The 26,826-nt window shown below is 44.1% G+C and overlaps 1 protein-coding gene across 1 annotated transcript; it reads left to right on the top strand.

Annotated features, from left to right (window-relative positions):
• On the top strand, nt 1-20,765 carry MCM3 (minichromosome maintenance complex component 3). Its single transcript, XM_083730325.1, has 17 exons — nt 1-162; nt 1,113-1,225; nt 2,574-2,782; nt 4,251-4,381; nt 5,127-5,365; nt 6,750-6,858; nt 7,669-7,822; nt 8,375-8,506; nt 9,344-9,552; nt 10,528-10,702; nt 11,497-11,623; nt 12,982-13,132; nt 14,251-14,391; nt 16,589-16,692; nt 17,960-18,051; nt 19,152-19,224; nt 20,060-20,765. The coding sequence occupies exons 1-17, from the start codon at nt 82-84 to the stop codon at nt 20,256-20,258; spliced, it is 2,439 nt and encodes an 812-aa protein (XP_083586451.1). The 5' UTR covers nt 1-81; the 3' UTR covers nt 20,259-20,765.
• The last annotated feature ends 6,061 nt before the right edge of the window (nt 20,766-26,826 follow it).

The raw sequence follows: 26,826 nt of genomic DNA, 5'->3' as shown, positions 1-26,826 counted from the left end.
TCCGCTCGATTTGGCGGGAAAAGGCGGCGCGCTTTTGGCGCCAAAACCGTGAGGGAGCCGGAGAGGGAAGAGGACGGAAGGATGGCGGCGGCAGGAGCGGTGCTGGACGACGCGGAGCTGAGGGAGGCCCAGAGGGACTACCTGGACTTCCTGGACGACGAGGTGCGCGGGGGGGGGGGGGCGGCGCCGGCGGCGGCCGAGCATGTGCAGAGTGCAACTTCGTGACTCTTTAGGACTTGAGTCCGTTGGAATCCCGATTGTGTGGGCGACGCGCCTCGGTGCCTGTGGAAACCTCTTGCGTCCTCCTCGGGCCGAGCGGGGCTGCGCAGGGGCTTGGGCGGAAGGCCGGGGGGGGGGTCCCCTGGGGGAGAGGCAGGCCTAGGTGGGTCGGGGTCTCTCGGGGGAAGGAGGGCTCACGCTCATCCTGATGGTTATGCTGCGTGGATATACATATATATATGCGCGTGAATATGTATACAGTGGTACCTCAGGTTACATACGCTTCAGGTTACAGACTCCGCTAACCCAGAAATAGTGCTTCAGTTTAGGAACTTTGCTTCAGGATGAGAACAGAAATCGTGCTCCGGCGGCACGGCAGCAGCAGGAGGCCCCATTAGCTAAAGTGGTGCTTCAGGCTAAGAACAGTTTCAGGTTAAGAATGGATCTCTGGAATGAATTACGTACTTAAACCGAGGTACCACTGTACATACACACATACACACACACACACAGTGGTACATCTGGATATGAACGGGATCCGTTCTGGAGCCCTGTTCGCATCTTGAAGCGAACGCAGCCCACGTCTGCGCGTCGCGATTCGCCGCTTCCGCACATGCGCATGACATCATTTTGACCGTCTGCACATGGGTGAGCGTTCCGTTACTTCCGGGTCACTGCGGAGCGCAACCCGAAAGTGCTCAGCCTGAAGCAACTTCAACCCGAGCTATGACTCCGTCTGTGTTTGTGTGTGTGTGTGTGTGTGTGTGTGTATATATATATATATATAGTTGCAATTGTTTCTATTTGGGGTGTGTGTGTCACCCTGCGTGATGCCGGAGTCCTTTACAATGCTTTGGGCTCTAGCAAAGGTTGTGATCTGATATTTGTTGCAGGAGGACCAGGGGATTTACCAGAGTAAAGTCCGGGACATGATTAGCGACAACCAGTACCGCCTGATTGTGAACATCAATGACCTCCGAAGAAAAAATGAGAAAAGAGCTCGTCGGTAAGTTACACTTGCGCTGGGTCACCGCGGATCTATAGATAGATATAGTGTGTGTATGTTTATGCTTTCGTTGAGATTCCTGTATTGCGGAGGGGTTGGACTAGATGACTCTAGGGGTCCCTTCCATCTCTTACCCTTCCTCCTCCCTTTTCTTTTCGTCAGCTATAGTACTTGTAAGCTCAGGAACATCTCACTGCCTTCTGTACAACTGTTTTTTAAAAATAAATACAAATAGATCTGCTGTACAGTGGTGCCTCGCAAGACGAAATTAATTCGTTCCGCGAGTTTTTTCGTCTAGCGGTTTTTTCGTCTTGCGAAGCAAGCCCATTGACAGCTTAGCGGATTAGCGCTATTAGCGGTCTAGCGGCTTTTAGCGATCAGCTGAGAAGCGGCTTATCAGCGGATCAGCTGTTAAGCGGCTTAGCAGCTTAGGAAAAGCAGGAAAAAAGTGGAAAAAACCCGCGGGAACTCGCAAGATTTTTTCGTCTTGCGAAGCAACCCCATAGAGAAATTCGTTTAGCGAAGCACCTCCAAAACGGAAAACCCTTTCGTCCAGCGGGTTTTTCGTCTTGCGAGGCGTTCGTCTTGCGGGGCACCACTGTATATAATGCAACGTTTAAGACACAGAAGCCTTAATATTCACCACACTGGGATGGAATCAAAGAACTACATATGACAGCTACTTTTTAAAGAATAAGATGCTACTGTCAATGTGACTGATAAATGGTTTAAAATTGCCACAGTAAAAAACTTGTATATGTGAAATTGAATCTGGAGCAGGTTTTGAAAATATAAAACAGCCCATTGAGTGGTAACACAATGTAAACAATAACCCCAAAAGAGATGAAAAAGGAAGAGAAGGCTGTCTTAAGGGCTTTTCAGGAGTCATGGTGGCTGATTTCTCTGGCTCTTGTCACTGGAAAGCTTCCAGGTGTTGCATTTCTTAGCTAGGGCAGCCCATTATAGAATCCTAGAATTGTGGAGTTGCAAGGACCCCTGAGAATTCTCGCCCTGCAGTGTCCAACCCCTTTCAGTCCAGGAATCTCAACTAGATCATGCATGAAATCCATCTTATATTTATGCAGTGGATTCTTCCTGCCTAAGTGTTATGAAGATTTAGCATAAGCAGGGTAAAATGGCAGAAGTTGATGTAGTTTCCATTTAGGAAGAAAGAACTGTTTGGCCACAGAGATGGGAAAGGGGAGGAAGGCCAATAAGCATCCCTTAGAAGACCAGGGATCTTCTGTCTCCCTTCCCCTGGAAAAAACTGCCAGCAACTGACATATTGGTAGGGGCTGACATGGCATTAGGGATTCTGACACCAGAGTCTTGTTCATCTTTGCTCCAGTTTGCTGAACAGTGCCTTTGAGGAGATGGTGGCTTTCCAGCGTGCCCTGAAGGACTTTGTTGCTTCTGTTGATGCCACCTATTCCAAGCAGTATGAAGATTTTTACATTGGGCTTGAGGGCAGCTTTGGATCTAAACATGTGACACCACGGACGTTGACATCCCACTTTCTCAGCTGCATTGTCTGTGTGGAGGGTATTGTAACGAAATGTGAGTTAAAAAACAAAGTGAGGACAGCTTTTAATACTGCATGGATGGGAATGTAATGGGACCAATGGTAGTCTTCTCAAGCACTTGATTTCTCTGCGAAAACATGTACCATCAGTGGTCTAAATAAAGGACTGCAGGGCAAAGCTAAGTGTGGCATAATGGATATAGTGGCCCTATTTTGGTGTTGCCATGAGGTATAGAGAAAATATGGGGGCGCAGTGGCAATGAGAATGCTGCCCACAGGCCTCAACTTGCAGAGGACAACTGTGTGAAGCAGGGAGCTTCTTGTTTCCATGAGTTCCATGGGTTCCACAATGCACAAGGTGCCTCCTTGCACGCAGGACTCCGGAGGGTGCCTGTTTTACACAGTTGCCCTCTGCAAGTCTGCAAATCGAGCCTGATAGTGCCAGACTGAAGAGGGCAGGGGCGCAGCGATCACACAACCCCTTGTTTTTTCCTGTGTGTTTTTATGCACCTTGTATAGGTCTTATGTATTTGGTTGGAAGTAAATGTTACCTTAGGGTGGCGCTGTGGGTAAAACCTCAGCGCCTAGAACTTGCCGATCGCATGGTCGGCGGTTCAAATCCCCGCAGCAGGGTGAGCTCCCGTCGTTCGGTCCTAGCTCCTGCCCACCTAGCAGTTCGAAAGCACCCTTAAGTGCAAGTAGATAAATAGGTACCGCTTTCTAGCGGGAAGGTAAACGGCGTTTCCGTGTGCTGCTCTGGTGCCGGTTCGCCGGAGCAGCTTCGTCATTCTGGCCACGTGACCCGGAAGTGTCTGCGGACAGCGCTGGCTCCCGGCCTCTAGAGTGAGATGAGCGCACAACCCTAGAGTCTGTCAAGACTGGCCCGTACAGGCAGGGGTACCTTTACCTTTACCTAAATGTTACCTTGGCAAACACCTTTTGACTCAGGTGGGGACACTCACAAAGGAAGATGGGTGGCTGGGGGTGGGGTGCTCCCCAAAGTTGTTTGTCTCTTGATGCTACTGTGGGAGAGGACATTTGTGTGGAAACAGTGGTACGGGGAGTGGGCCAGGAGCAGCAGAATCTTCCCCCAGCCAGTTTGGAGACTGTCAGTCTAGCTTTTGGATTTCTTCCAGTCTTTGCATTAGCTGGAAGAGAGGCAGTATAGGAATCTGACAAGGAATTGGGAATGTTGAAGCACATTCTGAATAAGAACGTTCATGAGCTGTGATGTTGGTCATGGCTATTCCTGGGGAGTAAGGAAGCACCTATGGGAAATAGATTTCCTTTGGGGTCGGTTGCAACATATTTAAATAACTATTAGGCTGTAGGCCTGGACAGAATCAGGCTTTTAATGTAACACAGTCGAAAAGTTAGGCTCTGAAATGGAAATTTGGAATTTCACTTGCGAATGTCTGGGGTGAATGCTGTTTATGCAACATCTATTTTTGCAGAGTATTGTGACCTAAAACAAAATTAAAGGCTGTTCCCACTCCAACACAGGTTCTTTGGTCCGCCCAAAGATTGTGCGCAGTGTGCACTATTGCCCTGCTACCAAGAAGACAATTGAGCGCCGGTACACAGATATGACATCCCTGGAACCTTTTCCATCAGCTGCTGTTTACCCTACCAAGGTAAGCCAAGTGGGTTCCGTGTCCTCAATTCCCATCAATAGCATGGACATTCCTCAGCGAATCTTTTATCCAAATTATCTCAATTCTATTTCCTCCCCAGTTTCCTACCTCTTTAAGAATACTTCTTTCATGTATTCTTTTTCTGTTAAAAGGAAAGAAAATTGAGGGAGGCTATTTGTCCTGCTGCCCTTTGTGCTCCCTGAAAATTGGTTCAAAATGACGACGACGCCCCCCAAATTGTTGTTTGAAAGGGTTTGTGCTGTTCAACATCTCTGTGTGTAACCCCCCCCCCCACAAAACAGATGCAGCTACAGATGCTTCAGCAACTGATTCTATATAGTGATCTCTAGAGGATATACTGGTCAGCTTGTAAACTTCATTAACTGTGACAATTATGTTTTGGCTGAAAAACCAACTGTGTCTGGATACGTTGTGAACTGCCCTAAGACCTGCAGGTATAGGGCAGTATACAAATTTAACAAATAATAATAGCAGAAAGTGTTGATGTGTTGAAGTAGTGAGTCTACCAGAATCTCTTCAATTTATTTGCCCATAAAAAAACCATTCATTTTATGATCCTCCAAGCTTACAGTTAAAATAATCTCTCACGACGTACCTTGATAAATTACTTAACAACAGCATTCCCCTATTAGGCACTTGGACCATGCCTGGGCACCACCCAGTGTGGACATAACAGGCTACACTAAAAAGCAAGTTACATTTTTATCTTACGCTGGTTATGTAGGATGAAGAGAACAACCCGCTTGAGACAGAATATGGCCTGTCTACCTACAAGGACCACCAGACAATCACAATCCAAGAGATGCCAGAGAAAGCACCAGCTGGGCAGCTCCCTCGCTCTGTGGACATCATTTTAGACGATGACTTGGTAGACAAGGTGAAACCAGGGGACAGAGTGCAGGTCATTGGGACGTTCCGTTGTCTGCCAGGAAAGAAAGGTGGCTACACTTCAGGGACATTTAGGTAAAATGCTCAACAGGCAAGCTTATTTGTTGGCGTGCTGTCATAAAATTAAACTACTCAGCAAGACTTCTTGCAATGGATTCTTGCCCTTACTGCTGCCTACTTGTCACAGAATCTGAAATCATTATCTGCCTAGTTATGGTAATGATATTACAACATTTTAAACTTCATTCCTCTTGTCTGTTAAATCTTCTGGCAGTTTACAAAGATTCTGCCTTGTCCCAGGGAAGGTATTGCTATGCCAAGACCTGCCCCCCCATTCTATAAGAGGATTAATGTCAGTTTATTTCACAAAGGACATTGCCAAATATGTGTGCTGAAAAAATTCCAGATAGCCTGACTTCTAAAGGCCATCACGTAGATCTTAGTTCTCTTGATAAATTGTGTGATTCTGTCCTTCACACATGTTCTTATGATCCTTTTATGTATTGACTTGCTGTTTCTGGTCTGTGTGATCTCTGTTGGCCTCTCTCAGTATGAGGGTTTTTTTTTGTTTGTTTGTTTGTGTGTTTCTCTGTCTCTCCCCCATCATAAGAATTTGCCTGAAGCCCCTCACAAATGGTTTCTTTTGTTTCTCCTCCATCACACATTTCTCCTAAAATTGCAGGTGGTGCATACATAAGAATTTACACATGCCAATATGTAAATTGTTAATGCAAAATCTGATAATTCCTCTGTCCTCCCATTGAACATGCCATTCTTAAATGCAGAAGAGTAGCAGCACCCAGAAGACTTAGTATCATATTCAGAGGTCCGCAAATTGTTCTTTGGCTTAGTAGTCAATTATTACTTTTCCTAGACAATTTGGGTTCACTAGAAGTGCTTCTGAAGGCTTTCCCCTTTCTGCTGATCAAGTACAACTTGCCTGTAATTAAGGAGAAGGGGCTGTGGGACAAATGACATTGTTCCCCATCTGTGTGCACAGGCTTCCCCCACTTCAGACTTGCCTTTAACATGAGGCCAGTATTGGGAAGCAGCTGTGGCAGGGAGGTAGTGTGTAATTAGTTCAGGCTCATTGTGGCTTGTGTACATAGTGCTAAACCATGGCTTCTTAGCTGCATGTGGCTTCTTAGCAGCCCATCATCTTGGAGACCATTCATATAGTATAAGAGGAAAGCAGGCAAAGCCTCTTCAGATGGTGTTTTATCTGTGTGTGTGTTTTGAAAAAAATATTAACTGGAGATACTTTTTAGTGAATATAAGTCTTTTGAAAATTTGGAGGTCTTTAAGCAGAGGCTTGACAACCATATGTCAGGAGTGCTCTGATGGTGTTTCCTGCTTGGCAGGGGGTTGGACTCGATGGCCCTTGTGGTCTCTTCCAACTCTATGATTCTATGATTCTATTCTATGTAACAAAGGGTCTGTGTTTTCTCACCTTCTCTAGGACTATTCTGATTGCTTGCCAAGTGAAGCAGATGAATAAGGAGGTTCGGCCTGAATATTCATCAGCTGATATTTCCAAGATAAAAAAATTCAGCAAAAGCCACTCAAAGGTAAATTGGGCTATGATGTTAGGGCAATTTCACATACTTTGCTTGGGAAGATTCAGGTTTGCTTTTAATGTTGACTCAGCAGAGTTGCAACCAATCCATGTGTTTCTTGTAGTCAGTTCTGAGGCATACAATGTTTTAACCATGTGCCTAAAAATGGAATGCGTTAAGTGGACCTTGTAAACTTTGTGATAAAAACTGTGGTTGCAGAGAGTAGTGTGAAGGGCTTTAGATCTTAATTATAAGGAGCCTGTTTATAGTAAAATCAAAACTAAAATTAAGATTAGGAATGTCTGCATTGAATTTTTAAAAATCTATTAGGCTTAAAGCCATTTTTACTCTGCTCATTTTATGGTTTATTCAGTTTTAAATTGTGGGGTTTTGTTGTTGTGAGACATTGAGAAACTTCGGCATATACTGGCCTTCAAATACCGCTAATAAGCAAATACATCTTAGTGTGTTTCTTTAGTGTGTTGTTGTGAGACATTGAGAAACTTCGGCATATACTGGCCTTCAAATACCGCTAATAAGCAAATACATCTTAGTGTGTTTCTATAGCGTCATCTTGCACTGACATATTCCATAATACATCATGATCACTGTACTGTATTACATTTTTTCAACTGATACTGAAAAATATTAGTTCCAGTATGAGTGTTATCTTAAACCAGTTCTGACCCTCCATACAATTGTGGCGGAACCCTCCTTTTCCTGATGTGCCTTGAAAGTAGTTTTGATTTCTTTTGCCATTTGAAACTACGGTTAATTGTCTATGGGCACCTCCTAATACATTTTTCTGCTTCCTGAAACTAGGATGTGTTTGATCAGCTGTCAAGGTCTCTGGCTCCCAGTATCCATGGCCATGAATACATCAAGAAGGCAATTCTCTGCATGCTGCTAGGTGGAGTGGAGAAGGTGCTGGAGAACAAAAGTCGCCTCCGAGGGGATATTAACATCCTGCTAATTGGTATGACTGTGGGCACTTCTCTTTAAAAAATATATATATCATGAAAATGTTCATAGCTTGCTAGCCATAGTTTAGATGTTTTTAATTGTTTTGAAGATGTTTTAATTCTGTTTTGTTGTATTGCTTTGCCACTTAGTTGTCCTGTAGTAGTTGGGGCCAGGGCCACCCATCTGTCAATCACCTAATGCCTCTGTGACCTTGTGTGACCTGTCTGGGCTTCTGCAATTTGAAATCAAACCCCATGGGCAAAGGCACAGTTCTGCACTGTCCAAGTGGCACTGGTCAGCTGAGGGCCAACACTTGTGAAGTCCTGAGCACAGCACTTTGCATAGGGCTTTGCGGGTGCTGATCATCAGCCAATCAGCAGTGCCTGCAAAACCCCTTTCGGCCCAACTTCAGCTTTGTCTGCCCCATACCTGACGCCATAGACGACATTAACACAGGTGAGCATGGTTTGGCCATGATAGTCTCATGGGCCAAAATGGAAGGCTAGCAGTTTTGTACTGAGGCTGTGTTAACATCATAACGAGCCCACTGTCTCTTCTCTTTCAGGTGACCCTTCTGTTGCAAAGTCTCAGTTGCTGCGTTATGTGCTGTGCACAGCTCCACGGGCCATCCCCACCACAGGCAGGGGTTCCTCTGGAGTTGGTCTGACTGCTGCCGTCACTACAGACCCGGAAACTGGTAAGGAGCAGGCTAACGCACAAGGTTAGCAGTCACTGCAATGGGAAACAGGCTGATGACTGGCTCTCTGAAGTCAAGATAGTGTGTTCTTGCATGGCAGCTGGAGCCAGAACGAGACATCAATGGGGCACAGCTCTGTGGAGAGCAAAGTTGCCTTATGGATGTTACAAATTGGGTTATATCTCTTGCTCTGCCACCAGCCTGCTGGTTATAACTGGTTTGGGTCTCATTGTGTTCCTTGCTGGAAAAATGGGTGTATGTTTTAATTCTTTCTTAACACCTGTGCATATCTATGGAGAAAAACATATTCAATCTCTTCATTTGTAACCCATTTGCATTGAGCAGAAGTGAGGCATTGGGAAAGTACAATGTTGCTGCTAGTTGAATTGTAGAAGTAAGCATTTATGTGCAGGATCTGCACAGATTATTGGCAGCTTCATGGATGGAAACAGTACTCTAGGAGCTAATTCTGCTAAATAGCCTGTCTTCCAGGTGGAACAGCAGCCTTTGGCTAATATGTACTGCTTAGCATATCACTTTTGCTAACTTGGAGATGAATGCTCAAGTTGTGGTCATTGGATGGATGTAATCAACATGTGTGCTTCGATTTTCTGATCCAGAGCAACCGGAGGCCCATAGCAATGGGCTAGACTGTCTTTGATCTTCTGTAGAACTTACTGAATGTTAAGATTCAGTGCTGGGACACTGCGTTTATGGAGATGGGGAAGTAGTATAACACTTGAGTGCTTGGATATCAGTATTCCAGTCCACCTAGTTGGAAAGGTGTGAAGGGGGCTCTGGCCAAACTCATGTGTACTCTCAATTTACTGTCTTCAGGAGAGCGTTGTCTGGAAGCAGGTGCCATGGTCTTGGCTGACCGGGGTGTGGTATGCATTGATGAATTTGATAAGATGTCTGACATTGACCGCACAGCTATCCATGAGGTGATGGAGCAAGGTCGCGTTACCATTGCCAAGGCGGGTATTCAGGCCCAGCTCAATGCTCGCTGCAGCGTCCTAGCAGCTGCCAACCCAGTGTATGGAAAGGTGAGTACTTACGAATGCTTCTTCAGGCACACCTAATGGCAGAGTTGCTGACTTTGCAGACCATTCTGGTTTTCTTTTTATTGCTTTAAATTTTGATACTGGTTTTGTTAGTTACTTTGTGGGGCTGCAGCTAAAGAGGTTGTACCATCTTAAATATGGGGATAGCCTTCTTCAGATGGTCATATACATTCTCACATGCTGCTGATGGTGAACCCCTGGCATAGTTTCAGGTGAAATTCTCCAGTTGGCATCAACCTGCATTTTGCACTTTGTTCAGTGCCTGGAAATCAGGTGGGGTGCTTCCTGCCCTCTTTCCCCCAAGTTGATAGAGAAAGAGTTCTTTGAAACATGTGATCCAGATGAACTTGCCACGTGAGTTGATATTGTGGTCTTCCATGCAATGAGTGGTGTTTGCTGACAGAAACAGGAGATTCACGATGTAATGACGCAGGTACATGCTGTGAATTGTACTAAACACATTTTACTTAATCCATTTATAGCCTGCCTTATATAAGATTTCAGGGTGGATAATTTAATATTAAACAATTAAAACCAAGTGCTGTAATACGTAGGCAAAGGAAACAAGGTATATATGCATATTAATAGACGTGATTGTTGCTGCTCACAAAATTGGCTGTAAAAATGGCAATAGCCTTGCCAAGCAGGCCAGAGTCACCACAATGGTTTGTGTTTGTTTGTCTTTATTTGAAAATGGAGTTCTTTGATGTAATAGAGAATGAGGGGAACATGAATGGCAAGCTTTGGCTGTCATCCACCTGCATTTTCTGTACTCAAAAACAGTACCATGGTATGCATGAGTACCAATATTTGTGCTGCTTTTTTTTTTCCCCAGAAAATGCTGGGTTTCTCTTTATCGCTCTCCCTGTCCAGTAGGCCTTATTTCCCTCTTTAGGAATAAGATACCCTTAACAGTTGCAGGCTGAACGTGCTGTTTTTTCTTATAACTTTTTACAGTATGACCAATACAAAACCCCCATGGAGAACATTGGCTTGCAGGACTCTCTACTGTCTCGATTTGATTTGCTCTTCATTGTCTTGGATCAAATGGATCCAGAGCTAGATCGGGAGATTTCGGACCATGTTTTGCGGATGCATCGTTACAGAGCAGCTGGTGAACAGGATGGAGATGGTGAGTCTCTCTTCCCGAAAAGCTTTGTGGGAAATCCTGTGTGACATGAGAATTAATCGGAGTTACCCAAGGCTTCTTTCTTTTGCAAGCAACACTCCTGTTGTGCCATGGCATATTTTCAGGTCTTCACTTGCTGTTGTGAGAGGTGGAATGATCGTGCTAAGTGGCCTGTGGAACGCAGAGGTGCTCCTAACATTAGATAAGAAATTCCACTGCAACTAATAGGAAGCCAGGTTGGAAGTTGAGGGGAAAATAGAACTTTTGCATGCAGATGTGTAGGGGAGAAAAAGCAGAAGACTTTTCTCCTATCACGGGGATCAGGGAACCATTTCAGCCCCAGGGCCACATTTCCTCCTGGGCAACATGCCCCTTGTGGGTAGGGTCAGAGTCAAAAATGGACTGATAATACAAATTTATTTCACCATGGCTTCTTTCGTTATTAGAGGGAGCTTTGGCAGCTTGGCTCTTCTCATCCCTGCAGGGAAGCTGTACCAGCCAGAATTTCCACTTCTGCATGGCTGTGCACAGGAATGGCGCCACTGAGCGCACAGTGCATGCCTAGAGAGACCCATGCACATGCCAGTAAAGGCGCTGCCCAGTCGCTATAATATTTTCTCATCGGTAGTGACTTAAAACTTGCTCTGCTGCTCAATTTCCCCCCCTCCTTTTTTTGTTTTAAATGGAGCTTTTCAGGAAACAGTACAGTGAGAAGGTGCTGGTTTTTGTGTCTGTTGCTATAGTAATTGAATGTGACCTAGATATGTCTCCAGGCAACCCTTCCCTTCTCTTTCCAGCCATGCCTTTGGGCAGCACCGTTGAGCTGTTAGCCACCGATGATCCTGCCTTTGCTGAGGAGGAGGACCACGAGCTGCAGGTGTATGAAAAACACGACGATCTACTGCATGGGCCTAAGAGGAGGAAGTGAGTGCCTCCCACAGTCTTCCTCCTTGCAGATAGATTGATTGCTGTAATCTCTTCTCCTGCCCCACTTACTGTAGCTTAAAACACAGGTGGCTTAAAGCGCAGCCTCCAAACCGTATAGAAATGCAAATCAATAGCCTATATTCAGGGGCCCTATATTACACACACACTTCCTATATTTTTGCTTTCTCAGGAACTGACAGGAAGTTTTGGTTAGATAGTATAAGAGCAGCCCAGCTGGATCAAACCAAAGGGCCGGCTTTTATTTTCCAATGGTGAGTTGTGTGTCTGAAAGTTCACAGGCAGGAGATGGAAGGAATTGCCCTACTCTTGTTGTTCGCCAGCCTCTCATTGCAGGGATGAGCTATAGATAGGATGCATCTTCCATGGCTCCCACCTTTTGAAGCTGTCCAACCCCCAACTAGCCCTGCACCTTGTGGAAATGAATTCATTGACTTCCTTAACACTTACTGTGATCTGTGGTGGATCTATTGCCAATTCAAAGTCATTGGGTGACATGTCAAGGGGTGATATGATAGCCATGTTCAAATATATAAAAGGATGTCACATAGAGGAGGGGGAAAGGTTGTTTTCTGCTGCTCCAGAGAAGTGGACACGGAGCAATGGTTCCAAACTACAAGAAAGAAGATTCCACCTAAACATTAGGAAGAACTTCCTGACAGTAAGAGCTGTTCGACAGTGGAATTTGCTGCCAAGGAGTGTGGTGGAGTGTCCTTTGGAGGTCTTTAAGCAGAGGCTTGACAACCATATGTCAGGAGTGCTCTGATGGTGTTTCCTGCTTGGCAGGGGGTTGGACTCGATGGCCCTTGTGGTCTCTTCCAACTCTATGATTCTATGATTCTATGTATTGTGGCAAGAGAGGAGAACTTTTGGCTCCAGCATTTATGAGTTTATAAGCTTTTGTTCATATTACCCCCCCTTAGTAGTCCCCCCCCCCACTAAACATAAAAGCCTTAAGCACTGTTGCTCTTCCTCATAGAGAAGATTCCGCCCCTCCCATCTTTTTTGTGTTGGGAACCCCCCCCCCACTACTTGCCTTCTCTGCACAGGCCAGTTCTGGGAGTTGGAGGTGAAGGGAGTCATTCAGAGAGGCACACCCCCACCCCCCCGCGCATTCTTCTGAGTCTTCTCTCCTGCAAGGTGCTTCCACCATAGTTCTTAATACAAAGATTAGTTTGGTGGTGTGAGGCTGCAGGGTTCGTAAAAGGGAAAACGGCAAAGGGGTTCACTGGCTTTAATTCTCATCTTTTTACAGTTAGGGCTGTGTATTCCCGTTGAAGGGAGGAACCTAGTTTGAATTGCTTACAGAACTTGATTGCTTTGCGTTTGCCAAACAGAGAGAAGATCGTTAGTGTGGAGTTCATGAGGAAATACATTCATTTCGCCAAGATGATCAAGCCAGTCTTGACGGAGGAGGCAGCAGCCTTCATCGCTCAGGAATATTCTTCTCTTCGCAGTCAGGACCAGATCAGCTCTGATGTGGCTAGAGTGAGTAGGGAGCTGGGTTCTTTTTACTGGGAAAAAGGTGGGGGAGAAGAGCAAAGCTGAAATTACATAGTATGTGTAGCACAAGAACATTGTGTTAAGACACAAAGAAACCCAAGTTCAGACACCTGCTGAACTGCAGAGGTTTTTGGATGGCAATGGGCATGTGGTTGTTCCTCAGCTTACTTTACACCACTGGACTGCTGAGGTGAAAGCAATGTTTCTTTTGAACTCTTAGGAGGAGGAACAAATAATTGTACTGTATATTTGAATCAAAGTAGCCATGACTATGACAGCTGTTTTGCTTTCCGACATGCAGCTTAGCTGCTTTTCAGTCGGCCAAATCCTCACTTTCCTCTCTGAATAACAGCAGCAGGGGAACAATGCTATAGGGCTGCAGCACTGCTTAATAAGAGGATTTTGTGCAGATGGAAGTTACCTGAGCACCATCACGTTCCCTGGCCCCCATCCATAACATACAATACAAAATCTAGGAGTGGAGCCTGTAGCCTCAGATTAAAATCCCATTGAATTTAAAGCACGCTTGTAAAAAAAATTGCAACTGCATGTAACACACTAATATTGGCAGATGGCTGGGCAGATTCTTTTTATGGATCTGAAAAATTACATGTACAGCGGACGCTCAGGTTGTGAATGTGATCCATATGGGATGTACGTTTGCATCCCGCAGCGGCGTGTCTGCGCACGCGGGGGTTGCTATTTGGTGCTTCTGCGCATGTGCAAAGCGCGATTTAGCAGTTCTGTAACCTGAAAAAATGCAACCTGAAGTGTCTGTAACCCGAGGTATGACTGTATTTGGCTTTCATATTTTTTTTCCTTTTTCAAAGGCTGCATGTAGTTGTCTCCTGCCTAGGAGAGAGAGAGAGACATTTGCAGTTCACATTGTGGAAGATTATGTAGTGCTTATCAGATGCTTGTCCTGCAGCTTGAATTGTCAGCTGCATAACCTTGGTAGTCTCCTTGCTAGGCTATAGCAAAAGAGCCCTGTGGCTTCTCCCCTTTATGTGCTGCTATGTGTTTGTTCTACAAGTGATTGCCTGAAACGGGAGTCTCATTCTTTTTATCATTCAGCAGCTCAATGGTTCTATCTTACTTTCCAGACTTCCCCTATAACGGCCCGTACGCTGGAAACACTGATCAGACTCTCAACTGCACATGCTAAAGCCAGGATGAGCAAAACAGTGGACAAGCAGGATGCCAAAGCTGCTTTAGAGCTGGTGCAATTTGCCTACTTCAAAAAGGTGTGCAAACTGTTGTTGGATTGCCTGTTATCATAACAACCCCCCCCCCAAATGCATCTAACCTGGGACAGGTATTTGGTAGCGCTTGGCTTGTATCCTTGAATGGTACTAATGTCATCCATTATTTCAAGTGTTCTTCCCTGTAAATGTTCCCAAGGTGGCCTGTAGTGATCAGTAATTAGATGGACTTTACCTTCATATTCACGGCAGAAAAGGATGCTGGTCTTTTCTCATCGAGTGGCAGAGGTTTGCTTAATTGTACTGCTGCTCCAAAAACCTATAGCGTTATCTGCTGTGCAGAGTTTTGTAATGGCTCAGCACTTGTGTGAATTGCTACACAGATGTCGCTGGAGAACTCCATCACTCCGCTGAGTCCAGGAACCAGAATTATTGCTGCTGTGCTGAAGCTTTTCCCTGACAATGGTTGTTGCTGTGCACAGCTCTACTGCACAAAGTAGAGCTCTGTTGCACTTGACTTCTGGCCAGGGTTGAGGCAGGACCAAGTACTAGTCCTTCAGGAGGGGATCAAAGGACTGTTTGCTTGTGCTGAAGCAACACATGCATCCTTGTTCCTGAAGGGTAAAGGAATTTCAGTAGCAAAAAGTAAGTGCACCATAGTGCTGCCCCACTTAGCCAAGGGCAGAATGAGAGAGCGCAGGTAACTATGTACCATGTGGTGACTTGCAGCACTGTTAGGACCACTTGATAAGTCAGTTGTTGTAGTAGTATCCTTCCAAGAGACAAAAATCTTGTCATCCCCGCCCCCTGCAGATTTCTGGGCATTTGTGCATAGGTGATAAAATTCTCTTCACTTGCCTTGTATCTTTAAAGAGGCGTGCTGAGCGAGCGTGTCTGCGGCTCTTGCTGGCTTTTCTTGTTTTCCTCCTCTAAAAACTAGGTGTGTCTTATGGTCGTGTGCATCTTATAGAGTGAAAAATATGGTATATGAATCTGCTCCTCGTTACTTGGACATTAGCTGGTTGATCCTGATCTCAGCTCCATGTCATTGACGGCAAGCTGGAGCCAACAGAAGCTGCAGTGGCTATACTAAGTGATGAATGCTTACTTCTCTAGTAGTGTTCCTGGGGGCTTTCGAGTGAGATTGTGGGTGGGTTGTGCCTTCTTGAGACATGTAGGAGAATTTACAGTCTCCTGAATTACAAAGCATTTAACAGGTGGCCAACTTATTGATTGTAGTTATACTGAGTAAATCAATCTCTTTGTCCATACAGCCACCATTTATTTATATAAGAATATTTATTTACTGCCATTTCATTTTTTTAATTAAGTAGTTCACAACAGCTATGCATAAAACTATACAATAAAAACCACATAAAATGAGTTTAAATCAGATAACTATTGTGGAAATAGGTATTCTTAATTGCCTGCATAAGCCTGATGGAATAAAAAAGTGTCTTAGCTGCTGGCCACATAATTTTGGTCCAGCGAGTAGGAAAATCAGAGTCAGTTTTTATCAGGTGTGTTGTGAAACAAATGGTTGCATTCTTCTACACGTTGTCTCTAAACTCTTGCAGTATTAATCATAACACAGAAGTCACCATGCTTCTGTGCAGGTTATATGTGTTGGGTAGCTCATTTATTTGGAGACTGAACCTTAATTAAGGCTTAAAACCACCTAAGATTCACCCTCCTGTTCTAAGGAGCCACATTGCTGATGGCTTCTGCTTTTTTTGGCGCCTTCTGGTTTTTTTTATTAAAGATTTTCTTGGTTATAAAAAAGTATGTGCAATGTCTCTTTCAAGTAACATTTTTTACAGATCAGTTTCATTTGTTGAGACATTAGGAAGAAAAGGGGGAAAGAGGTGTGGAGGGGGGAAAGGTGAGTGGGGTTGGGGTTGGGTGGCGATGTTTCTATTTTACTTAATATATGTGGGGTTTGGTGTCAGCGTCGCTTATGCAGGTTCTCTGCTATTCACTTGTGTTCCTTTGGTGGTGAGAGAGGTTGGAGTAGGCCTAGGGTGTGGTGGTTTGTTTGTGATTGGCTGTGGTGACCTTTGTTTTCGTGTGTGAGTGAGGTGGGTGGGTGTTTTAGATCAGGTTAGCCATATTGATTTGTATGTTGTTGTTGGATTTTTGTCATTGTCTTGTTGGGCTGTGATATGGCTTCTTCCATTGAGACTTCTCGGCTCCTGAGTTGACCTACTTATAGATTCTTTGGGCTTCTCTCATTTCAAAGGTTTTGGAAAAAGAAAAGAAGCGAAAGAAGCAGACTGAAGATGGTTCAGACCCAGACACAGAGAATGAAGCTACACAAGAAAGTGAAACGAGAGAGAAAAAGAGGTAAGTAAAGAAAAGCAGTGTAAGGAGAACCCACATGTGCTTCTTCAAGAAAAAATCTTCATTGGGCAACAGAGAGCAAAACTACAAATTTTTCATATTTAATGGATCATCTTGCATTTCCATCTCATTGCAACTATCTGTTCAGCCGATGGCTCACTTGGTGGGTTGCTTTCAGACAGTTATATGCAGCTCACTGGCCCAGATAATCTGGGTCGCATTGTGTGTGTTTTGCATAATGCACAAGCTGTGTGGCTGCACACAGTAATGTACAGGGTGGGGAACCTCTGGCTCACAGAGCAAGCGTGGCCCTCCATGTCTCCCCATTTCCCCCCGTGAGGCCATTTTCAGGAACCCCACCTGACATCATACATGATGCCAGGTGCGGGGAAGGTAAGGGAGGCACTTAAAAGCAACAATTTGGAGCTTAAAGCAAGCGAGATGCACTTCCGGTCCTATGGAAAGCCCTTGCCAGGATGTTTGCTTGGAAGTTCTGAAAGTTGGGGCTTCAAAGGGAAGCATCACATGACGTCAGGTGATGGGCAGGTGGACAGCTTTGAAACAACTCATTTCAATAGGTAACCAGTGCAGTCTACGCACAGCAGATGAGTTGCACATTCCTTCTCCAACCCCAAATAATGGCATCTAAAACAAAAAGCAATATAATTGCCCCCCCCATACATCCACGTAAATTAAAGACAAGTAGCAGAGACCAGGGATGTAAATGGCTACAGTTAGGTTACCACATAGAAGATGGCTTTTCATGTAAAATCTGGAATAATTTGGACTGCTTTCTAATAAAGCAGGGATGGGGGGGGGGACCTTTGGGCTTCCAGACATAGTTGAGTTACTGCTTCCCTCAGCCTTGACCATTGACCATGCTGTCTAGAGCTGATGGGGGTTGTAATTGAGCAATATCTGAAGGGCTGCAAGTTTCAAACCCATCTGAAGGACAAACCTGAAGTAGGTAATAAAACTAGAAGGGTCTGGAAGGTACTTTATTCAGTCTGTAGCTTTCTGCCTCTTGTTGTCACTGGCTTCCAGTCTTACCCTCCTTTTCAGTCCCCTACCCAGGGTGGGGATGTAGAAAATAGGAGGGAGGGAGAGTTTCACAGAATAAGTTTTTTTTTCCAGTTTTTAAAAAATAAGACGAGGTTTCTAGCTCAATATCTCCTCTCCCTCCCTTTCTCCATAAATCTATACACTCCAGGTATTTATATCCATTTGTGGGTGGTGAGAATATTGCTGTAAACTTTTTGTCCTTCTGTAGGAGGAAGACGCGTTCTGGTGATCATGAGCCAGTGGAAGGGGAGACTCATGATCCCTATTCCTTCAGCGACACTGAAGAGGAAATGCCAGAAGGTGAGCAGTTTCCCTCTGGTCTTCCTCAGGCTAGTAGATTAATTGATTCAGACCAAAAAAAGCATTCATGCGCTATATTTTTGATTCATTTGCACAGTAGAATCTGCCCACAAGGGATTTCAGCATGCAGTTGGCTGCAAAAGTCACTTCACCTCTGGCAAGCTTGCTGAAAGTGTGATAGCTTTGGAGCTGCTTAGTGTCAACTCGCAGACTTCCCTGGAGAACTCCCCAGACTATGAAAAACTGTTGCTTTTCTGTTTTCGCCATTCCAGAATTTACCACTTGCACAGTGTTCATATACTCAGTACAGTGGTACCTCGGGTTACATACACTTCAGGTTACAGACTCCGCTAACCCAGAAATATTACCTCGGGTTAAGAACTTTGCTTCAGGGTGAGAACAGAAATCGCGCGGCGGGGGCGCAGCGGCAGCAAGAGGCCCCATTAGCTAAAGTGGTGCTTCAGGTTAAGAACAGTTTCAGGTTAAGAACAGACCTCCAGAACGAATTAAGTTCTTAACCTGAGGTGCCACTGTATTTGTTTCTCCAGTACTTGCAAACCTTTTGAGTTAACTTTGCTCTTGTGTCTCTTAAAATCCACTGCTCTTTAACCAAAAAAAGTGTTTTCTTTTTCTGTGGTAACAGTACTCAAGAAATAAAAAGGCATGTAACAGGGCAGCCCTACAGAAGATGGCTAAGGAATAAGTCGCACTGAGTTCAGTGAGACTTGTTACTAGGTTTGTGGATGTAGGATTCTAGCATCAGTCATAGGTCTTGGTTTGATGCCTTTCCACTAGACCACACGGGCTGCCTGTTAAATATTTGCTATATAAATAGGGTAATTTCCAGAGAGAGAGCGAGAGCTGTGTTGGTTTGTTGCAGCAAAAACAATGAAGTCTTATAGCTTAAAGACTGAACAAATCTATTAGAGCAACAAATCTGTTATTCATTAATTACCAGTTAGACACATCTGATGAAGAGGAGGAGTCCATTAAAGTTTATGCTGGTGTATAATAGATCAAAGTTTGTTGGTGAATACTTGACATTGCATTCCCCTATTTTGTTTTCAAGACTTAACTCATCTCTCCTTGATATTATTTAGTTGAGGCACACACTCCCAAGACTACTGAACCTTTGGGCACTGGTGAGACTAAGTCAAAGTTGGCTGAATCCAGGTGGGTAGTATGCAAATAAATATTACCGGTCAGAGTTTAATGGTATGCAAGCTCAAGCGCTAGTGTGATCCTTGGGACTTTGTAGAATTACAAGTAGTCTTGTGGCTGGTCATTTTGAAAATGTGGTAGTTTTAATAAATAAAACAAAGAAGGCCATGCTTATTCTGACCCTTGATGTGAAAACTCATTTGTCAGTATTATTTTCAGAGGCTAACAGTGCAATCTCAACTGTGTCTACTCAGAAATAAATCCTATTGAGTTAAATGAGACTTACTGCCAGATAAGGGCAGTTGGGATTTCAGTCTCATTGTAGTTTTCTGTAGTTCAAAGTAATTTTAAAATAAGACCCAAGATTATCATGTCTGAAAGATTGTCAAATGATGCTTGTTATTTATGACAAAGGTATGCAAATTAGCTGCATCTCTTTTGGTTCATTGTTAAGTTTCATGTTGATCCAGTGAGGGATTCCCCCCCCCCCGAGCCTCGTAAGGCATAAACATAAGCATTTCCTTCAGTGGCTTCATGGGTGGCCTTTTTAAGATCCAAAGTGCCTCACTTGAGGATTCATTCAGTTCACCCTCTGTCACCCTCTTCTGTATTCTCTCTATTAAAAATGGATAGAGACTGCAGACTGCTGTCGCTTCCTGCTGCAGAAACACAGTGGCCTCTTGTGGCAGAGGCAGAGAATAATATGCAAACAGCGGTGGGAGACTCAGAGCTCCAACACTGTTCTTTAAAAGCATCTTAGCTGCTTCATGGCTTGAGAGCCTAGCCGAGTTCTATGTAGCCAAACCATACTGTTTGACTCCTTGTTTGTTTTCTTCTACCTGCACAGACTGAAAGCATTCAAGGCTGCCCTTCTGGAGGTATTCAAAGCTGCTCATGCGCAGTCTGTGGGGTTGAAGAGCCTAATGGAGTCCATCAATCGAGAAAACCCAAACCCTTTTTCATCTGCGGAAGTCAAGGTGGCCTTGGAACAGATGCAAGATGACAACCAGATCATGATGTCAGATGACATAATTTTCCTGATCTGATGAACAGCTCCTTGGTGGGGAGAATCCTCTTTTCAGCACCTTCCTATAAGGACCATCTAAAAAGTTTGGCTTGCCTCACCTGAGCCATCTAGTTTAGGAGAATTGACTGCAACTTGGGATGCCCATGTTATAAAACATTTATGTCGGTTTATTTGCCTTGAGTTTTTTCTTCTTGCAAGGGAGAACACATTTACATTCAAAAGTACTTAATTGCAATCTTTCGTTAAAAATCACTGGTATGTCCTAAAGAAACCAGTGGTGGAAAGAAACATCTGTGTAAATCTCCTGTTGTTAAACGTATAGAGGCTGACATAGCACAGTGGTGCAGTTCTAAGCTTTTCACCTTTGTCCCCTCAACCATCACAGCCTATCATACCTGCAATTTGTTGTTATTTAGCAGCTGAAATTTTCTTCACAAATGTAATTACTTGACACGGATTTTTAATAAATAACCCAAATGTGGTTGTAGTGAATAAAGCTATTAAAATATATTTGCAACCAAAGACAGCTTTACAAATATTACATTTCTCTCACTGTGTATCTGTATTCATGTGTAGCTCCTCTTCCCCATTATATACGCTACCAGCTTTGCCTTTGGGAACAAATATTCCAAAATTAAATCATGGGTGAGTCATGTTTCTGTTACATAACGTTGAAAGCAATTGCTTTCTTCTGAAGTTATTTTGGTTACTGGAGTATAGCATGCATCAGGACGATCCTGGAAGCCTCATCTTGCATACAGCTAGAGAAAATTACTTCTACAGGCAGCTACATGTCTCCCTCATAAGACAGCCACGTGTCTTATCATTGCAAAGTGATATGGGAATTGAGCTAGGAAGGCTAAAAACTTCTTTTTGTATTCTGCTTTTGGTCTTTATCTTGTCCTTTTTGATACCACGGGAGTTTTGCAGCTAGAATGAAAATGGAAAATGTGTAGAAATAGTAAAAGCCATTCTAAAAAATGCATATTTTTAAAGATTGCAAGGAAATAGAACATTTGGGATATTTGCTTGCATTTATTTGTAAGCAGAACTTCCTTAACCTGAGATATCTGCTGGTCTAGGCAGCATTACCAAGTGACCCCAGGAGGGTGATGAACAGGTTAGGTGCTGTCTGCTTTGGGTGAAGCTTGGTTCCTGAGGTGGCTGGTTCCAAGGTACATAGCATCTGCCACTACAAAATATTTGTGCTGAATTGTGTTTCCTACGAGTGCCTCCCCCTGAATTTTTAATCTCTTCTTCATTTTCCTTCTCTCTCTTAAAATAAACTTTCATTTATTTCTCTCTTTTTTTTTGTATATAATTTTTATTAAATTTTCAGTTTTACAATTTAAAATATTCATTTTACATCCTTAAGATAGCAATAACTTCCCTTCTCTTCCTATGGTTCATTTTAATTATCATAAATTGGTGTATATTTTACAAAAACTATGCCATTCAGTATTCCATTATTGCATCCATCAAAACTTTTTACCCTGTTGAATTTATCTTAATGCTGCCAGCGTTTTGAGCTGTACACAATTATTTCCCATATATTCAATAAACGTTTTCCAATCTTCTTTAAACGTATGTTCTTCTTGTTCTCTTATTCTATATGTTAATAAACTTACTTTCATTTCTATCCTGTTCCTTTCTTGCTCTGGACCTTCATATATCTTCCCAATAAGAACTGCTCAACCTTCTCTTTTGCTAATTAACCCATTCCCCCCCAATGATTAGCTGGAGGTTTTTCCTGTTGAATCTGCATATCTAGTCTTACATTTCCTTCTTTAAATCTTCCATTTCCTCCCTTGCTTTTAGCTCTCTCTCCCCCCCCACACACTTTCAAAGGATTTTAGTAGTGCATCAGAGGTGGGTTTCATTTTTGCAGAAAACAATACAATTATTTTTTCCCTATCTATATTGGGAGGATATTGGCTAATTTTAACTGTTTGCCTTATTTTCCCATATACCCCAAAGGCTGCTTGCATCTAAATACGGTTGTAACTTATTCAAAACTTTTATTCTAATCATTTTGTATTGTCTTTCCAATTCTCACCTATTGTCTATATGTTCTTTAAACGAATGATTCAACCTAACTCTTTAACTGAAAACATGAGTTGAAACAAGTAATGATATATAATACAAATTAAAGCATTTAAACCATGCATTGCAAATACTTTCACCATAAATTTAGCTGAAGGACTTGAAAAGGACTTTGGTGAATTAGAAATGAACAATTTCATTAAGACAGAGATAAAGTGCTTTAATAATAAATCCATCATACTGTCCATTAGAGGGTGATAGAGTCTCTTAACATGAACAAATTAAGGAACTAGCAGCTTCATCAGAAAGCAAATATACGGCCTTAGAAATCAACACATTATTAGAATGATTACATTCATTTAATGAAAGTAAAGTGCCCTAGAACTGAGTGGCTTAATTAAAAACTTAAGTTTTTTTATTAAGGGAAGCTTCCTATGCTGGTGGGCTATTTATACTGCCATAACGTCAGCAGCAAAACCCAGCATAAAAACCGAGGAGAGAAAGAGACTCCACTCCCCAAAGCAAAGAATGGAGAGCCATCTCAAACACCAGCCCCAACGTCCAAACACTGGGTGGCATGCAAATTATTGTTACTTTCTATTATTACTTTAAAAATTTATATATTGCCCTTGCATCTGAAGATCACGGGGCAGTTTACAGCATAAAAATACAAAACAAAACCACAAAATACATACCACCACCGCAACCAATAACCCCCTGGGAAGAGCATTCCACAAATGGAGAACCACCACAACAGAAAAGGCTCATTCTCGTTTTGTCACCCTACAGACTTTGCATGGAGAAGGCACACAAAGAAGGGCTTCAGATGATTATCTCAGCCCAGAGAGGTTCATATGGGGTGAGGCAGTCCTGAGCTGTTAAAAGGCTTTATAGGTCCAAACCAGCACTTTGAATTTGGCCCAGAAAATTAGAGCCAGTTCAGTTGGGCCAGGATTGGTGTAATATGCTCCAACCATCTTGTCCCAGTGAGCAATCTGGCTGCCGAATTCTGCAGCAGCTGAAGCTTTCGAACCATCTTCAGAGGCAGCGCCATGTATAATGCGTTGCAGTAATCTCATGACGGCCATTGTTTAGTCGTGTCCGTCTCTTCGTGACCCCATGGACCAGAGCACACCTGGCACTTCTATCTTCCACTGCCTCCCGCAGCTTGGTCAAACTCATGTTTGTAGCTTCGAGAACACTGTCCCACCATCTCGTCCTCTGTCGTCCCCTTCTCCTTGTGCCCTCCATCTTTCCCAACATCAGGGTCTTTTCCAGGGAGTCTTCTCTTCTCCTGAGGTGGCCAAAGTATTGGAGCCTCAGCTTCAGAATCTGTCCTTCCAGTGAGCACTCAGGGCTGATTTCCCTAAGAATGGATAGGTTTGATCTTGTACTCTCCTCCAGACCATAATTCAAAAGCATCAATTCTTTGGCGATCAGCCTTCTTTATGGTCCAGCTCTCAGTTCCATACATCACTACTGGGAAAACCATAGCTTTAACTATACAGACCTTTGTAGGGAAGGTGATGTCTCTGCTTTTGTCTTTGTCCATGGAGTTTTCTTGGCAGGGATACTGGAGTGGCTTGCAGGTTCCTACTCCAGGTGGATCACATTTGGTCAAAATTCTTCACTATGACCTGTCCGTCTTTGGTGGCCCTGCACGGCATAGCTCATAGCTTCTCTGAGTTATTCAAGCCCCTTCGCCACGGCAAGGCAGTGATCCATGACAGCCATAGGCAATGTCAAACCAGTTACAGCAATGGGGAGAACGTTCCTCTCCTGGCATAAAAGCACAGGAAGTTATTCCAGTGACCACTTTCTGAGTGTCCTATGCAAAGAAAAAGCCAATAGATAGTGGAGGGGGGCACCTATATAACAAACACAGAAGCCTCCCCAGAGCAATACCCTATCAGAGGGAAAGGATCCTTTTCTGGGGGCAAGCAGCAAGACAAGGAACACCTGCATTCTTACAGAAGCCACCCAGATGTAGTAAGCGGGGAAAGGAAACAGCTGAACCTGACTTGAACCTCCCCATGGAGAAAGATCCCTTTTCATTTGTTACTCATGAGGAGGCAAGCATGATGGCAGGGGCTGCAGGGAACATGTTCAACCCCAGAGTCATGCAGCTCCTCCTGCCCCGGTTGCACTTGCCACAACTTCTGCTGTGGGGGGCTTCCTCTGTGCATGGCTCCTCCTCTGATTTAAATCCCCGTATGACATGAGCAACAAGATCTTGGCTGCAGACGTTGTGCCAAAGACAGTGGGAGGCCACATGACCCCTCATCCCTTTCACCACGTTTGCCCTCTTCACATGTGGCACACATGAAGAGGACAAGCATGCCAGGACGGCAACAATCATGGCAGTGACAAAAGAGGAAAAGCAGAAAGGACGAGAATCTGCACAGAATGTGGAAGGTAGCTGTATAAATTTGTAACCATGGGTGCATGAGTGGACGGGGGACCACATGAACTGGCGAAGCCTTCTCCACCCATAACCTGCACCAGCTGGTCAAGAAGGCCTGAAGAGGAATTTAAAAAATGCTCCGTTGAATGCACGTCCTAAGCGTAAGGAGAGTTGTAAGTGGTTCAGTTTAAGCCTGACCTTCAAAATTAGGACTTATTTCCTGGCAGATATCAGCTTACTGTTAGGCTGTGAGATTTAAGCCTGATTGGGAACAAGACCATCAGAGTTAGCATCTGCTATCGGGAGCAGATGAAACATTAGAAACATCATGTACGTCTAGTAGCATCCGGAGGGCTTGGAATCATGGAATTGTAGAGTTGGGAGGGACCACAAGGATCATCTCGTTCAACTCCCTGCAATGCATAAATCTTTGGCCCATCATGGGGCTCAAACCCACAACCTTGAGATTAAGAGTCTGATGCTCTACTGATGATCTCTTGCTAGAACAACTTCACTGGCTGCTGTTCTGTTTCTAACCTCAATTTAAATTGCTGGTTCTCACCTATAAAACCCTAATGATTCTCCATTGTATTTGGTTTACCGTGACTCTAGGACTAGGCTCCACTTGACTGTTCTCTGGTGAAACAGAGCCAAGGTCACTTTTAGGAAGAGTTTCCCCTAAGAACACAACTGGAGCGAAATTCTCCAGTCATCTGTGTTCTGGAAGGGCACGTCCCCTTAACCCTGAGAAGTACCATGAAGGTGTGTTTAGAGACATGTGTCCTGAGCATGCACGGCAACAACAGTGACATCGAACACATCCTCAACAAGAGGAAAGATAAAGGAGCAACCGAACAGAAGGCTCAAGGCACACAGCAATTTGCAATGACAGACTCAACATGAAGTTTAAATGCTTCATTGATTCAGATTTTCAAACTGAGAAGCCTTTTTGCACTCTTCTTTAGCTCCTCTTTCCACCCCACAAGAGCTGTCTTTGAGTGGTTTTTCCTTACAGAGTTTTCTTTACATAGCAAATAAAATGGAAGAGATAAAAATTAGAGTGTCTAGCAAAAGAATGAGAGACTCTTGAATTGCTAAAACTATGTCTATCACGTACAATGGGCACATCTCCCTCCTTTTCCCCCTGCCTACAGGCAGTTTTCCCCACTTTTAGTTTCAGAGCTTCCAGACGGAAACTGATCAGCCTTGCAGATAACAAATTTGAACCATTGCAGCTTTGTAATATGCAAATATGGAAGATATGAAAATGAACTAACCTGATTAGGCTGACTAAACTTCTGATTCCTATCAGGTACAGTTTGCTAAGTCAACTGTGGTGTGTGGGTTGTTGGTTAGAATTGGAACTACATTGCAGCTTGATCTTCTTCTCTGGCGATCACTCATAGCCGAGTAAGATTGTCTTCCATAAACAAAACCGTGTTAATGAAAGACAATCTTACTCAGCTACGAGTGACCACCAAAGAAGAAGATTAAGCTACAATGTAGTTCCAGTTTTAACCAACAACCCACACACTGCAGTTGAATCCGTAAGTGTCCGTGGAGGCCAATTCTGGATCCACACATCCTTCCACAATTGGGACATTGGTTTCCGGGCAGGAGTTGATCACGGTGTGCATTTGCCAAGCGTGCCTTCCTCTTAGCATGTTTCTCCCTTTCATCTTGAGTTCGAATGCCTTCAAAGCCCATGACATCTTTGGTAAAGGCTGTTCTCCAACTGGAGCGCTTGCAGGCAAGTGTTTCCTAATTGCTGGTGTTTATACTACAGTGGGTGGCGCTGTGGGTAAAACCTCAGCGCCTAGGACTTGCCGATCGCATGGTCGGCGGTTCGAATCCCCACAGTGGGGTGACCTCCCGTCGTTCGGTCCCAGCTCCTGCACACCTAGCAGTTCGAAAGCACAATTAAGTGCAAGTAGATAAATAGGTACCGCTTTATAGCGGGAAGGTAAACGGCGTTCCGTGTGCTGCTCTGATGCTGGTTCGCCGGAGCAGCTTCGTCACACTGGCCATGTGACCCGGAAGTGTCTGCGGACAGCGCTGGCTCCCGGCCTCTAGAGTGAGATGAGCGCACAACCCTAGAGTCTGTCAAGACTGGCCTGTACGGGCAGAGGTACCTTTACCT

This window comes from Podarcis gaigeae (genome assembly GCF_964106915.1).
Source record: "Podarcis gaigeae genome assembly, chromosome: 3".
NCBI lineage: Eukaryota > Metazoa > Chordata > Lepidosauria > Squamata > Lacertidae > Podarcis > Podarcis gaigeae.
The sequence above is the reverse complement of the archived record's forward strand: the minus strand, read 5'-3'. Positions and strand labels throughout refer to the sequence as shown.